This window comes from Theobroma cacao, chromosome 5 (genome assembly GCF_000208745.1).
Source record: "Theobroma cacao cultivar B97-61/B2 chromosome 5, Criollo_cocoa_genome_V2, whole genome shotgun sequence".
Classification (NCBI taxonomy): Eukaryota; Viridiplantae; Streptophyta; class Magnoliopsida; order Malvales; family Malvaceae; genus Theobroma; species Theobroma cacao.
Genome location: NC_030854.1, coordinates 24,673,401 through 24,690,498, shown reverse-complemented (window position 1 = coordinate 24,690,498; position 17,098 = coordinate 24,673,401). Strand labels below are relative to the sequence as shown.

Here is a 17,098-nt window from a genome sequence, read left to right as displayed (position 1 = left end):
TGATATTTAGTTCATGAAACTGCACTAATATAGTTGAAAAATAAGTTACTTATATACCATTCAGTAAAATTAAGTGTTAGAAACATCTTTGGACTAAATCTTTTAAGAAGGGAAAATATTATTTTCAACATATAGATATTTCATGAAATTAAAAATTTTCTTCTATATCATATTATAAATATGACAGTATTTACAAAATGTTTACAGATAACCATCGAGATTGAACAACTTCTCAGAAAGGGAAGATACGCTTCAAAATATCATAAGAAATCATCCTTGTGAGTCTTTCATGAATTAAAATTACAAATTTATACAAGAAAAGAGGACCTTTCAAACCAGAAAAATGGAAAGCTACTAACATCAGTCAAAGGGAGCACCATCTTAGATCAGCCAACTATTTCAACAAAATTTTGAAGCAAACAATTAACAAAAACAAAGGAAAAATATGAAAAATTTTGAGTTTAACTATGGATCCATAGATATCGATGTTCATGCATATAATTTTAAAGTGAAGATAGTCAATCATACTCTACATGCTTAATGAACAGGCTTATATGGCTAACAGTATGGACAAATATATTCAAAAAATACACGAAAAATTATCTAGAGAGGTTTGTTCAAGCGTTGGTTAAATGCAAGAACACAATGTCAAACCTGGAGGTAGTTTGTTAGGTTTTGGTATTTGAGTCTAGATTAAAAAATAGTGTAGTATCGAGATTGGCTAGATTTATTGGTGCAATGTTATTTCAATGAGATTTTACATTAATTAGGTACTGAAAATCTACAGGCAAGTTAGCTAGAAAAACTATTATGCATGCTTTTGTTGTGTGGGATTTGTAAGTAACAAAAAAAAAAATTGGAAGCTATTGGTACATTGGTAAATTGTAGGATTTTATACAACATATAATAAATTTGTACCTGAACATCAATAGCCAAGAAATCAAGACTGAGAAGTGTGTCAGGGTGAGAAGGGTCAATTGATTCCCGTACACGCACTATTCTCACTTTTACTAAATTAGGTTGTTGAAAAGGGCATAAATCTCTTAAAAAATGATCTTTCATTGTTATTATGTGTCTACATTGATTCAGATAAAAACAAAAGATCAGTCACCATAAGTTTAACTTAGTGAAGGTTTCTACAATAAAGTCTTGAGTGATAAGTGTAGAGTTATAACCTACCTTAAAAAGCTTATACAATTAGCCTCTAAACTAAATACTCTAAAATAGTTTAAGAAAGAGAATGAAACAGTAAAGAAGTGTGCAGGGAAAAAACAAGTAAAATCATGAAAAATTGCTAGCAATTGGATCACATCCAATCCACTGCACATAGAACACAACATATAATAGATCTTAAGTGACATTAGGATCTTGCATTCATATTTTGTGTAACAATGCCTATGATGGTTTAATGTACATGAATATAATGACAAGACTTCTTAAATACTATAATCATAGGAATAAAAAAGTTAACATGTAATCAGCCCTTAAGAACACCCTAAACCCTAAACAAATAAACCTGAAAGGTTCCTTGGGTCTTCCTACCGTCCGCATGTCACCCAAGAAGAAGAAAACGTGCCACCCAAACAAGTTGAAAATGCAGACAAACTTGGGAGCTTTCTTGGGGCTTTTTTTTTAATTATAGGCATAGATGGTAATTCTAAATCTTATACACTAATTGCACATAATATACAAACTTTTACTAATATCTTATAATTTACACACACAATTGACAAGTCTAACGTAAATCCGATCTTGACTCTAATAATTGAGTTAAGTTGAAGTGGCATAAGATGTTTTTGTCACTGTTTTTAACATAAAATATTTTCTTTTGTTTTGGTTCAATTTTACGTAGTGACCTTAAATGTTTACTTTTAAATAAGATGAAAATTAAGAAATTTTTTTTTTTGTAATAATATTGATGTTTAAAAATTTTTTAACGTCAAAAAAAATATAGGTTGTAAAAAAAAACAGAAAACTTAATTTTCAGATATGAAAAAATTTTTTTTAATATTTTTTATAAAGTAAAAAACAATATATTGGTTGTCGGCTGAGCTAGATCTCAAGCCCAGAAATCTAAGCCCAATCGCACCCCAAATCGGGCCGATCTGCGGCTCTGACGGACAGCCGGAACCTTGGGCATCTTCAGGTCAAAGTAAAGTAAGGTTTAGAGACGCTGGAAATGAGAAAATGTCGGTGATAATAATAAATTGACAGTAGCAATAAGCGACAAACAAAGATCTTAGATGTTTGGAGAAATAAAAAAAAAAAAGAAAAACGAAGATAATAGATGTGTGCTCCAGGGGAATCGCTCATGCTACACTCTTGTTCTTATTCCTTTGCTTGATTAGTTAAAGAAGATTTGTCTTTCAAACCCCAAGGAGCAGAGATCTTAGCAATGCCCAGAAAATCCCTTTGATTTTCCAGACATTGATAGAGGAGTTAAAAAAAGAAGCTAAAGAAAGAGAAATGGGAGGTTACGCGCTGGGTTTGGCTTTTGATTCAAAATCAGGGCAGATGATAATGGTGGCATTGCTTTTGATGGTTGGCTCTTTTTACGTTGGCAACCTTTTTGGCAACAATGCTCCCATTTACATCTCTCACGACTCTGACACTTCTTCTTCTTCTTCATCTGCATCTTCCCCTGGTAACTTCCCATCTTTACGACTAGCTCCTCATTCACTTGAAAGTGGCTGATACGCACCTCGGATTCAATGCCTAATACAAAGCAATTACCTTTATTATTATTTCTTTTAAGCTCTTTGATGTGTTTTCTTCAGTGTTAGCTTAAACTGAAAGGAAAATATGGGCCTTGTGGGTGGCCTATTTTCCCTAAAGTTTAAAAGCTAATAGACAAGGACACAACTTTTCTATATTTTAATTTATAGGGGGTCTAATTTGTTGGGTGAAGTCATAGAAGATGATAACTTCTTTGCAAGGACTGTTAAATTTGAAGTCAGTTCTTTAATCCTAAGCCAGATTGAAGTTTCTAGCGCTCAGTTCTGCTCTGCGACCCTGCGCACATTGCATTGGCTTTGCTTGTTGATTCTTTCATTGTGCATAATGAGACGATGATGACCTTTGGTCACTAAAAACTATTGGATTGCTTATAGCCCTGTGTTTGTCTAAAAACCTACATATAGTAAACTATCGGATTGCTTATAGCCCTGTGTTTTTTCTAAAAACCTACATGTAGTATATATCAAACTGTTATTAATGATGCGTACAGTAATGAGCAAGGTTGTCTAGCAAAAGTGTCAACTGGGAACTTAGAGGTATATAGTGCAGTATGTAAAATAGCTTCTTCCCCTTTAAAAGGAAAAATGAAGAATTAAAAATAAAATGAAAAAAAAAACGGAACTCAAAATTAACTGTCTACTATATCTTTGATGTAGAGGATTGGAATTTTATGCTTGGTTCACATCATATAGGATTTGACAGCACAGGAACTTTTGAATTTCAGCATCTTTATGGAGATGCTGCTGTAATTTCTGGTATCAAGTATATGATACATCCAATTTTTTAATGGCTTCAAACTTCTGTAAGACCTTAAATGCATGCAATGGACACCCCATCCTAGGCCTCCTACATTAAAATAGAAGCATATGAAAGGTTTGTGTATTATTTGGAAATATATGAATGCAGCAATGACTGACCTCTTATTAGCCTTAGGGCAAGGCCTACCCTGAATATGTTAATAGCTTATAAAGCTTTTAGCTATGTTACTGAGATTTTAAAACTGTTTTCTTGGGAATGATATGGGTTTGTCTTCCTGCTCTTGCAGCTATATCTATATTTATTAACAAAGTTGCTCTTACATATCGAGAAACACCACTCGTAATCCCAGCAAATGGGATTAATATATGTCCGCTGAAGTTCAATGAGTATATCCCGTGTCATGACATCTCTTATGTGAAGCAATTGCTTCCAAGCTTGAATGTTTCCAGGAGAGAAGAGCTAGAGAGACACTGCCCTCCACTCGAAAAGCGTTTATTTTGTTTAGTGCCACCACCACAAGATTATAAAATTCCAATAAAGTGGCCCATAAGCAGGGATTATGTTTGGCGAAGCAATGTGAATCATACGCATCTTGCTGAAGTCAAAGGAGGACAAAACTGGGTGCATGAGAAAAATCAACTGTGGTGGTTTCCTGGTGGAGGTACTCATTTCAAGCATGGTGCAGCTGAGTACATTCAAAGGTATATACATTGACATGATTTCATGAATGCTCTACATATTTTTTGCAATTGCCATGGCATAAGTATTGCATGATACTTCCATCATCCAAGTACTGAAATAGGTTTAATCTTTACAAAATTTAGTGTAACTATTGTCAAAATTATTTTAACCTTTAATATAGAGTAGCAACTGTTGAGTGTTAAGCTTTGGGGCAATTTTGGTCAGGCTTTCCATCTTAGCAGTTTTGTCAATTGAAAGTGCAAGAGCCTCCAAAGAAATACTTGTTTCAAAAATGGGAAGCCATAGCAGCACCTAAGAAAACATATTCGAAAAATTGTTCCAGTGAAATGGGAAGCTGATATAGATGTGACATTCGAGGAAATTTTAGATGAATAGTTCCTCCCAGTTCTCATATTGTGCCACTTCATGTTCAGTGTTTGGGGATATAGTAACATGTTCAGTGTTTGGGGATATAGTAACATGTTCAGTGTTTGGGGATATAGTAACTAGTATTTGTCCTATTCTTTGTTTTTCTTTTTCTGGGTACGTATGAAGGAGACCAAGGGGGAAGCAGAAATTTGAACCTTGGATGTTATCTCTGCTTTGTAACTATCGTTATGCCAAGCGTTGGTTGTTTGTCCTATTCTTTGTTGGCTATATTAGAAAATCATATATATACTTTGGTTATATGTCCATCAAACATCTCTTCTATATGATGTCCAGCAGCTTTGTCAAAGCACAGAACACTTTAAATGTGCCCTATATGGAGGAAATCTTCAATACTATGGTTATTTTCCCTGCTTGTTTCCTTTGGATTTCTCTGCCAAAAAGGCTATGAATGACTCCTTGCTATCTGACAACTCTGCTGTTCATACCAAGAAAAATCAGAAGGATATTCTGGATTTAAAACACTCTTGGGAACTGGAGAAGATTTCTAGCCCTGTTGGAAAGTTGGGTAGGGCATATATCTGGTATTGCTAGTCTACTTGTAGGACAGACTTCCTTGCATCTCTTTGTGCGCAGTCAGAATTATAGGATAATTATTTCTGATTTACATATGCATGAATGTGCTTGCCTTTCAAATTTAGTCACTACTGATACCTACTTTTCAAATTGTTTGTTACTTCGGATTATATATTTTGACAGCATTAGTTCTGTCTGGAGAAAAGGGATTTTTGTAGCTAGGCCCAACGAGATTGGGGTTAAGACATAGTTGATTTGAATAGTATTAGCTATGTCTGGGCACCAGATGATCATCTTTATACTGGGCCTGAAGGATTTGAAACTGTCCCCTAGGCCTGGGTGAAATATGAGGGTTTTGATGAATGGGGTTTATTTAGGAATTATATAATTGAGTTTATCCATATCTATAGGCCGTACTTTAGGAATTGGACAGAATTTAACATTTTCTTTTATAACATGTTTGTACTTTAACTTTTTTTTTATTTAATTTCTAGTGGCATTATAATTTTTTTTTAATTTTATTCTTGCATTTTCTTGGACATACAGGCTAGGAAATATGGCTACTGATGAAACAGGTGACCTGCGTTCAGCAGGGGTAGCTCAAGTTCTGGATGTTGGATGTGGAGTGGCTAGCTTCTCAGCTTATCTTCTTCCTTTAAATATACAAACAATGTCTTTTGCTCCTAAAGATGGTCATGAAAATCAAATTCAGTTTGCGTTAGAGAGAGGAATTGGTGCAATGATCTCTGCCATAGCCACAAAACAGTTGCCATATCCCAGTAGCTCTTTTGAAATGGTTCACTGTTCTAGATGTCGTGTTGACTGGCATGAAAACGGTACTTTTCTGCTGTAAACTCTATATTCAAATTAACTTCTTGCTGCTGTTCATGACTAAAATTCGCAAATATTAGATTAATGTAACTTTTTGAACAAACCTTGCTGTTTGAAATTTCATTGTGGATAACAATGATGATATAGAAATAAGGTTACTAGTATCCTTATCGGTTGCCACTCATAATGCAGCAGCTAGGATTCATGTTTTGGGATCAATACCATCTGCTACCTCATAAGATTGCTTAGAAAGGTTATATATTGTGCATTTAGCAAATTCATTCTCATGTTTGTCACATAAATCTCTACCTATGGATCCAAATATTTCCAAAAACACTTAATATCTGTAGTTTTCTCTCTTTTGTTTAAGATATTTGTGACCTTTTCTTCCCCCAAATTGAAGGAATATACCAAAGAATGAAGAACATACTTACCAGAACTAATTTTAGTTTAAACATGACTTATGTACTTCACTGCATCACGACTGAGTTTCACTACTAAAAAATGGTGGTCAGAAGAGGGTGCTACCTGATGTGGCGTGACTTTTATTTTATTTTTTATGTTGTGGAAACTTTTATTCATGGCTTGCCTATACTTTGAGAACTTGTAGGCAATTTGTGATTTGCAGGTATTGTAGTTTTCACACATCAGTATTAGGTTTGGTAGATTACTAGTTTGATTAGCTTGGAAATGGCTCAAACATCTGCTGCTGTAAGAGTGCCATGTTGGGAAAAAAAACTTTCATGTCACTTAAATTGCAAATTATAATACTTTGTTGTCTTGCAGTCCTTAAATACGTTAATGCATCCATGAGCTATAAGATAATTATGATGGAGGGGGCTTCTCCCATCCCCTAGCCTCCTCTCCCTCTAGCCTCTTCCTGCTTCAGTGTTTATTTCTCATGCTTTTCTGTTTGAGATGATAATATGATGTTAAGAATATATACTTGACTCCATGAAGGCCTTGTTTGACACCAATAGATTTCAGTGTTGCCTTGTTAGCTTTCTGGTACATTTTTGTACTCTGATTGGAGTTTCCTAGTTTCAATTCTTATCATATTGTTTCCTTCAGGTGGTATTTTACTCAAGGAAGTGAATCGCCTGTTGCGACCTAACGGATATTTTGTCTATTCGGCTCCACCTGCTTATAGGAAGGATAAAGATTATCCAGTAATTTGGAATAAGTTGGTGGATCTGACTACTGCAATGTGCTGGAAACTTATTGCTCGAAAGGTTCAGACAGCCATCTGGATCAAGGAGGAAAATCCACAATGCCTTCATCATAATGCAAAGTTGAAGCTCATTGATTTTTGTGATGCTGTAGACGAGACTAAATCATCATGGAAGATGCCTTTAATGAATTGTATACAACTAAGAAGTGCACAAACAGATCCTAGGAAGCTCCCTCCTAGGCCAGACCGTCTGTCCATGTATTTGGAGAGTCTCAGCAGAATCGGTTAGTTTAGCTTGCATTTGTCTAAGTTTTTGTTTTGAGATCACTTGGGTATTTTACCCAAATAAAAGTTCGTTCACGCACAAATTATATGCTCGATCTTCCAAATAATCATGATACTAATCCTTTTATGATTTTTAACAAAATTGGAACTGAATGGAAACATAGGATGTGTGGAAAAGCCTTCTATCACATCAGTTGACATTTTCAATATTAACAGAGAAGAAACTTCTCCCTTATGATTTGATTAGCAGAATCTATGAACTGAATGGTTTTTGAATCTGACACTTGTACACCTTGTCATATGTTTAAAGCTATCATAATTTATTGCTCCTTGCCAGTTCATTATTATGTTACGTCTGAAAGCACTTGCTTGCATAATATCTTTTGCAGCACCCACAGTATGAGTCATCTAGTTCAAGTTTGGGAGTACATCTTCTGTTAGAAAAAGTTATGCTAGTTAATTTTAGCAGTTAATCAAACATGGGATTATGGGTTTCTTTAACATTCTAGTTAATATGTTTCGACCTCTTGATGTGCCATGGACTTATAACCAATTAGGTCTTTAGATATATCATCTTTCTTCTTTCATGGTCTTGAACCAGTGTAACAGGCACCCAGCAATGTTCTCTTTCCTATCAGCTAATCTTATTCTTAGGGCTCTGCTTCTGAGCATTACAACAATGACACTACTCTTTTATCCTGAGTTTATTGTCTTGTTCATGTAGAAGAGACACCATCTGATAATGTAAGCCTTGAATTTATATATATATATATATTTGAAAGTATATATGCCTTGAATATATATAGAATTCTTCCTATTGATGGCAATAATTTTGGGCTTGTGCTAATCTTATTACCATTATGCTGAATGGAATGAATACAGTTAAGCTTCTTCTGCTCATATTTTTTTGATCAGATAATTGTCATCCTCAACTGAATATGACTTTTTCAAGTTTCTTTCCTGAATCAAAGACAGTTTGTTTTGAAGATACCTTTAGTGCTATGTTGCATGGATATTAATATGAAGGTCGAGTGAATAACACATTAATCAGTTTTAAAGACGATTTAATTATTATGAACTGTCAAAGAGCAGAAAATGTAAATTTCTGATAAAGGATTAGTGAACAAGAAGAATTTGGGGAGTTGAGATTTGTTATTCTAAATTTCATTTTTCTTGTTGCTTGTGCATCTAAATCCTGGATCATCTATGTCTTGCCAGCTGCTTATGTGTCATTTTAGTAGTTTATGTGCTGTTTGACTTGGAAAACTTGCACTAGGTTACATCACAAGGTATTTTACCTTATTTGGGGCATATGAGTAATACCATTTAAGACCCTTGAGATATAATTTGAGTCAACATGATAATTGCTTTGCACATTGACAACAGGAATCAGTAAAGAAGAATTTACGATTGATACCAACTTTTGGCAAGATCAGGTTCGTAATTACTGGAAGCTGATGAATATTAGCAAGATGGAATTACGGAATGTCATGGACATGAATGCTTTTTGCGGTGGATTTGCTGTAGCTTTGAATGAATTTCCCGTTTGGGTAATGAATATAGTTCCTTCAAGCATGCATAATACCTTATCTGCAATTTTTGAAAGGGGTCTGATCGGTGCTTTTCATGATTGGTAAGACATCTTCTCTTTTTCACTATATTGCTAATTTTCATGGGCAATAGGACCAGAGATATGAAAGTTCTTGTTGGCAGTTTTATATCTTTATTAGCTACTGTTAAATATATATGATTATTGTTCAGGTGTGAGCCATTTTCAACGTATCCACGGACATATGATTTGCTGCATGCCAACCATCTCTTCTCTCACTATAAAAATAGTGGAGAAGGTTGCCAGCTGGAGGATATCATGCTTGAGATGGACCGCGTTTTAAGACCTCAGGTGATTGTTTCCATAAAGTTTTTCTTTTGCTAGTACATGCTGAAATTGAACTTGAATGTCATGGTTATTTGAGATGGTGGCATAGAACTTCTGCGGTTGGCTGAGAAGCAATGGCTGGGCGGGCCTTTTCAGACTATTATGATTTAAATCCTTCATTTACTATTTCATAAGTATCATTATTAGGAACCCACATGGAATATTATCATACTTAATTACATGTTTTCTGACACCTTGTTCATACATTTTGCTACATTACTGCCAAGTTTCTTGGGAAGATTATAGAAATCATCATGCAATTTTGATCTATTTCTAGTGATGCTACCATGTTCATTGCAGAACCCTGAACGGTAGTTTAGAAACTTTGAATGAGAATGTTGCGATGCAGGACTAGGAATAATCAAACTATAATGGAGGGACTTATTACAGTAAAATTTTCTTTTATGTGCTTATTTGTAACAAACTTTTTTTAGAGTTTTTAGGCTATTTAAATTAGTTTTCATTATTTTTTATTTATTGGTTAGGGATTAGTGTATTGGCATGCTAGTAGCTTTAGATTATTGAGATATTATGAATTTGGATTTGATATTGAAGTACTGCTACTTTACCACTTGGTTCTCTCTTCCATCTTTACCTTATTTCTTCTATTTCTTTTCTTTCTCTCTCATATTCTGTCTATTCTCTATTTCTATCTTGTTGCCTTACCTTGTTCTACCTCAGCTAGAAATCCAAGGTAGTCATGTTTAATGGGGCCTAAACTGTGAAGATTTATGTTTGTGTGTTTTTTTCCCTTTTTGTTTCTTTTTTCCAATTTGGGTGTCACACATACCAGCTATTGTATGTGGTGTAGTTGGACTGGAGACTGACATCTACCGTCATCTTTGCTTGCTTGGTTACTTGGTTTATAAGCCAAGTTGCTGATGATTTAAACTTCCATTGTACATATTTTATTCTCAGGGATTTGTTATAATTAGAGATGAGGATTCTATTGCATCAAGAATTCAAGATCTTGCTCCGAAATTTCTGTGGGAGGTTGAATCACACATTCTAGAAAACAAGGAGAAGCAAAGAGAAAGTGTTCTAATCTGCAGAAAGAAATTCTGGGCTATTGTTGAAGAAGTTACTGCATAAAATTACTATATTAATGCAGGTGTACTTCCAACCCCTCCAAAGGTCTCGTGACTCTTGTACCATGAGTTCTCCAGTTTTTGTTCTTTTCCTTCTGACCCCTGTACTTTGTAAATGCTAACCTTATTAGTGGTTACAAAAAGTGCTCATTTTTTTTATGCTGCAAATTTAGTTATTACTATGTTTTTTTTAATGGTAAAATCATTTATAGTATTAACAAATCAATCACCTTTCTTCCCACTAATTATTTTGACATTTAATGAATAAATGATTAAAATTCTAACAAATGCCCCTTCCCGAGGTGATGAACTAGTTCAGTAGTGTTAAGATAAGTTGCAGTGGCAGAAGACGTCAATACATGAGATCATATAAGATTTCTCTTCTTAACATGATATTCATGTATGGACTTTTTCTGTCACTGTAGCTTATCTCAACCCCCTTTAAACTCAAAGATCTCAAACTCAAGGTGGTATGATACAGACCAACTTGAGTTTGGAATCTAAGTCAAACTAAGTCTTATATAATGTCTCTGCGACTACTGCAGTTTATCTTAACAAGCAGAATTTCTCTATTTTGATCACAATGATTTTCATTAAAAACTTGTATGCTTAAGGCCTCAAATTTGCCAACTGCCAACCTAGTCGATTCACCAAGTAATACTTAGAATCTATGGTTACATAAAAGCCACAGTAAATGGGCCAAACTTGTCTATAACGCAACTGGGCTTCTACAAATGGGTGCTAGAAATTCTGAAGTTAACATGGAAACTCATTCCAATTTACACAATGAAAGTTAGGATCACTTTCAAGATTAAATATAAATATTAGACAAACTTTACTAACCACTAATGAAATAACATACATAAGACTACTACAACAATATTTTCTTTTGTTTTGGCTTTCAATCAACACGAATTTTTTTCTTATAGTTGTCTTGAATGGTATGCAAAACTGGATATTTGACCAAACAAATTAATGATATCTGTTACTCCTTCAAACTACATCATTAATAAGTGAATTTTTTCATCAATATAATTGTCTTGTGTTTATTTGTTATTTAAGTTACCTTTTTCTCTTTTATAAAAATATTATAAATCATGTGCATTGCATGTGCCCAAAAAATTAGTAATTGAATAAAAACTAGGAAATGCTAAAAATGTAATATTTCTATTATAATTGTTCAAAATAAAGTAGAGTTATACACTTTATTCTCACAGAGAAATACTTTATAAATATTTTTATTCTTAAAAAAAAAAAGATTATGATTTCTAGATATGCAAATGCATTTTTACATTTTTCTTTCCAAAAGCAATAACAAAACAATATATCTTAATCTTGGAATCTCAATTTGTTAAAGATTTGATTTGATTGAGAGAATATACTAATTCTTAGTTGTATCTCTCTTACAACCTTTACAAAAAATTTTATATTCTTGCATCCAACATTTACAGCATCAATTAAATTTGATAGTAATTAGTAAATGAAAATATTCATTGCATGGAAAAAAGTGTATACAAATATATATAGGCAATAGAATAACAAGAGTCACAAAAAGGAAACAAGCAGGCCACATCACTTGTTAGGTTAAACTGTTTGAAGTTTGAGTTTTAGGAGAGAGAGAGAGAGAGAGAGAGATGAGTTGGTCTTTGGAGTGCTTGAGCTAGCGAGCCATGCAATAAAATAGAGGACAATCAAGTAATTCAATGGCAGCAGCAACAAGCAAGGAGAGAAAAGCCTTGAACGTGTGAAAAGAAAAACTGATATGACAAGACAACACCCCACGCTTGTCTGCCTTGTCCCCACACTACTCTTATTACATACTCGCACCATTATTTCAGCTGCTGCTTCGATGAACCCTCCCCCCCCTTGCCTTCTTCAATATCTGCCATTTGCTTCTTCTTCGTCTTCTCTTCTTCTTTTATTTTATTTTTTGTCTATTTGCATGGACACCGGTCACACTCCCTCATTTATTAGACTTTTGGGCCACACTTTATGAAATTACAAAGCATTTTTTGGAAGCATGAGTCATGTCTTCACCTGAATACACCAAATTAAAACCAAACTACCTACTTCACTTGCTATCTGCTTTTTATCAGACTTTGATTTTATTAATTTGGTATAACTTGGGTGATGTATGTAGCAGCTTAAATATATAAAACGACACTAACTTTTATTTTGTTGGGGAGGTCATTTTTCTCACTCTTTTCCACCCTTAATTTGACCAAAACATTATGGGAGGAAAGGCAAAAAAGGCAAGGGTAATACACCAGTAACATATGGGATAGAGAGAGAGAGAGATAGAGAGAGAGGGAGCGAGAGAGGATGAACATGAGATTTCGTTGTCTTCTTTTTTTTTTTTAATTCATTTGAAGGAAATAATCTCGTAGGTGGGATCCACGCGGATTTTATCTGTGATTTTGTTTGATACGATTGAATAATTATTCTGTAAGATGTAAGATAAGAATATTTTTTTTTATTTTAAATTTTAAATAAGAAGAATTTGAATTTAGAATCTTTATCTTTTAAGTAGAAGCATGGTTAGAAATTATATCTGTAAAAGAGAACAAGTGTGGCTAGGGATGACTTCAATGTTATGATTGGTTTTTTTCTTTTATTTCTTTCTTTCTATAAATGAAAAATGTGGTTATGGACATTACTTGGAACAATTTCGGAGGTATTTATTATGATGATATTACTTTGTCCAAGTGGATATGGTTGGCAAAATTTACTTTTGCTCTTTTCAGTCCACTTGCTCTTCTTCCTAATTAATACATGATTCTCTCGACAAAGCATTTTGGCATATCATCAAAGATTGTCATACATATACGGCTGAAATTAATTTTTTTCAATTGCTTCAAGGAATTCAATTCAGGAAGGAAAGGTTTTGATAAAATAATATAGCATAGCTTGTAAATAATTCAAAATTAGGGCTATGGGTGAAGAAAATTATATGGATGATGAGGGTAATTAAGATGAGTAATAATATAAGCCCAAAAAAAATCTTCTCATGTTATAATAACATAAAGGAATTCTACATTAGCATTGTTATTAATTAAAACTGAAACAAAATCTTCAACATGATGGACATTATTCCCTTAATCATAAACATGGGTAAAGTATTAATTAATTCCAAGTATAGGAAAGTAATAAGGTACAATAATTAGCGGTAATAAATTATATAAGTTGCAATTGTCCTTTTTTTGAACGTGCTAAGAGCCTAGCTAGAAAAGGAAAGCTATACTTTAGCTGCAAAAACACACACACACACACATCTTTACATGCCTCTCTTTATCCAAATTAAAGCTTTAATTTAGTTAACGAACAGCTAAACACAGCTTCCATAATGCATGTTTGCTTTGGTCTAATCAACAAAAAGCAAACTGAAAGCTAAGGATTGCAAATTGGTGATAATGTCTTCGATCTTAGCCAAAAGGCTGAGAAAGTTACAGTTCATCGGATACTAATAATGTCATCATGAAAAGCCTTTCTAAATATATTCTTTTCTGTGGGGTCTTTCTGATTTTCTTCCAAATTCGATCGCTTTTAACAAAATTAACATGCAAACTAACTCAGTCCACTCATCAACGTACCTTCTAGGCTCTAGCTATGATAATTATGGAACATGGGGCTCAAAACAAAGCTGTATATCTTCTTGGTCCTGTTTATTGAACTTGTAGCTAGTCCAAGAAAAAGGATAAGGGGAGCCAAACCTTGGAACTTGTCCCTCTTTAAGGAAGGGTAACAAATTTTCTGCCCACTCACTTGTCCTCTGACTAGACATATAAATCCAAATAGAGTTCCCTACGTATAACTAAGCTGATATTTCAAGTACTACTGCCCAAGGCCTATGTAGGGAGATGTCATCCGAGAAATTTACTTTCTCAGGGGGGAAAAAACATGGAAGCAATAAAAAGAAGGAGATTTCATCCAAGAAAAAGCTTAGAGAGAGAATTTTTTAATAGCTTCAAAAATGTAGAAAAAGGTGTGATGAGATGTTTCAAAATGCTTGGCAATGAGGACAATTTCATTCCCATCTGCAATAGGTCAAAACCTTAAAAGCACTAATCTCCAACAGTGAAATTCTTCACTCTCCCCCAACACTCTCTAGCAGGGGCCAATGAAATCAATAATGTTGGGTTGGTCCTAGAAGATTTGCATATAATTAAGTAAAAAGAACATGATGTCTCAAAAGCTTCTTGCAAACTCTAATTATCTGCTCATTTTCCTCTTGCTTATTTTGTTAATCTTTTGTCCTATCTTTCTTTAACACTAAAAGGTGATGTCCAACTTCCATTTTGAGGCATAAAAAGCACTTTGTGCTTTGTAAAAGCAAAGTCGGTATTGTAATCCAATACCGTACCGCCTAAAGTCTGGCAGGTCAGGCCCAATTCCTTTTTTTTTTTTACTAAAAAGGAAACAAAAACAAAGATGATATGCCAAGATTTTTCTAACATGATAGCTCATAAGTTTGCATGTAATAAAGTTCAGGAGCCACCCAAGCTTCCTTTACCTACTTGTGCAATATGAAAGCCCTAGCTGTTTTTATGAGTGCTCATATGGTACATTTATTGTTCAATTTTAAGTAAGTGAATATATTCTTTACTTAAAAGAATTAAGTTCAAATCTCTATTAATTTTTAAATTTAAAAAAATATATTTTCAAGTTAAATTATTGCAAAAGAAATAGTGGGGTTAGCATTCCAATTTCTTATGTCATTATATCAAAATGGAAGCGTTATCTTTTGTTTCTTTCAAACAGAAAAAAGCATGCATAATCATGCTTATCAACAAAATATATTATCAGTTTAATGGACCCAAAAAATAAAGGATCTTCATGGTGATAAAGTGCCCAATAATTAATCTCACACCCGCTATAAGTTCAACGAATTAGTCGGCAATGCCTTAATTTGATCTAAATATTATTGCTAGCTAGAAAAAGTAATTATTCTAGAGGTATTCCTGTAATAACCAGATAAATCAAACAAATGCAGAAAGAATTTCCACTAATGTCTTTTGTTTTAGCTTTTCCACACCTTTTTTATTCCTTTGTGTTCTACCTTTCTTAGTCTTGCTAAAGAAATGAAGGGGTTTTACATGACTTGTCTTTCCAAAATCTTGAAAAGAGAAAAGAAACATTAATCTCTAGATTTTCCTTTTGGTGAGATTTGATTCACAAGTAGAATTGCAATTATAATAAAACAATCTACTTGAAACGTAAAGGTACTAGCACCTCCTTGCTACCGAGACAAAGCCTCATCAGTATATTAATTGATAGAATTAAAAATGAAAGATTTAGTTCTATATATTTTACGAACTAAATCCAGACTAAAAGAAAATATACAGATCCTTTAGTTTTAGAAAATAATTTCATTTTCATTTACACTCTGAATACGATTGATATGATAATACCAATAATTAAATTTGAAAATTTGGAAACAAAGGATTTTCAAATGTAACTTAAAAAGTTGGCAACAATTGATAGGAACTTTCTAGTTTTAAGAGAATTGAAAAATAAGGTTTCAAAATTTAATTATTATGTACCCATTTTCATTGACCGTTTTTAAAAACCTGTTGATGGAGATGGAAATGGAAATGAAAGAACGTTTTCTTAAACTACAAGAACTTAATTACTTGTTAATTTTTCATGTCTTTGAGTTATGCATAGTTCATCTTTTACCAAGTCAGTCGTGTATAATTGGGCTGGTTTAGATTGCTATCCACTTTGGAGGCATGGTTTAAAATTTATATGTGTTTTTTCTGAAGATTCCTCTTAATGGTATCAATGCGCTCTCATGTGACTTGGTGAGGGTAGCCCAGCTGCATGGCTTTACAGCTCAAATTTTTTGTTATCCTCCGATTTCTTTTTATAGTCCAATGTAAGCCACACCATCCTTTTGCATCTAGAGATATTGTTTAATGGTTTATGCTTATATTTTTTATTTACAAATGGTAATGGGTACCTTATATTCAGATATCTTGCATTGTTAGAATAAGAAAATAATTTCTTCTAAACGAAAACTTTTGTCTATAATAATCCAAATTTTGTCAAGATTCATTACCAATGAATATTACCTTCAGAAATTCCAACAGTAAATTTATAGTAGTACTCATTCATCGATGATAGTTAAGCTATTTTCCATCGATAATGTTTCAAGCAATACTGATTGAAAATTTCATCGATAACGTAAAATATTTCGTTAGCAATTATTTTAAAATATTATTTTATTATAACTATTTGACCAAAAATTTTTGTCGATATTTCATCAGTAAAGATTTGTAGAAAGATCAGTGGTATTCCATCGGTAAAATTCATCCAAATATTCCATAGTAAACACGTAAATAATCTGTCGATATACCTATATAATTTTCATTTACCTATATGCTATAGGCATTTATTATACCATTTCATACAAAACATTAAAACACTGTTCATCAAAAAAGTTATTACATACAAAAAAATCATCAATAAATATATATTAATTCTTGAAGTTAAAAGATACAAATATCTCGTACCATTGGTATATGAATTCTTGAAAAAAAAAAACCAAAATAAAAAAAATGAATAAAGAATCATCTAAAGACCAAATGCTAAAAAGTATAGAGAATGTTCATTACTAAAATTAACACTATTAATGAAGAAATTCTTTTT

The 17,098-nt window shown here is 33.2% G+C and overlaps 1 protein-coding gene across 1 annotated transcript; it reads left to right on the top strand.

Annotated features, from left to right (window-relative positions):
• LOC18598815 (probable methyltransferase PMT7) lies at positions 2,211-10,618 on the top strand. Its single transcript, XM_018121984.1, has 7 exons — positions 2,211-2,644; positions 3,782-4,196; positions 5,686-5,975; positions 7,042-7,425; positions 8,813-9,059; positions 9,188-9,326; positions 10,281-10,618. The coding sequence occupies exons 1-7, from the start codon at positions 2,467-2,469 to the stop codon at positions 10,452-10,454; spliced, it is 1,827 nt and encodes a 608-aa protein (XP_017977473.1). The 5' UTR covers positions 2,211-2,466; the 3' UTR covers positions 10,455-10,618.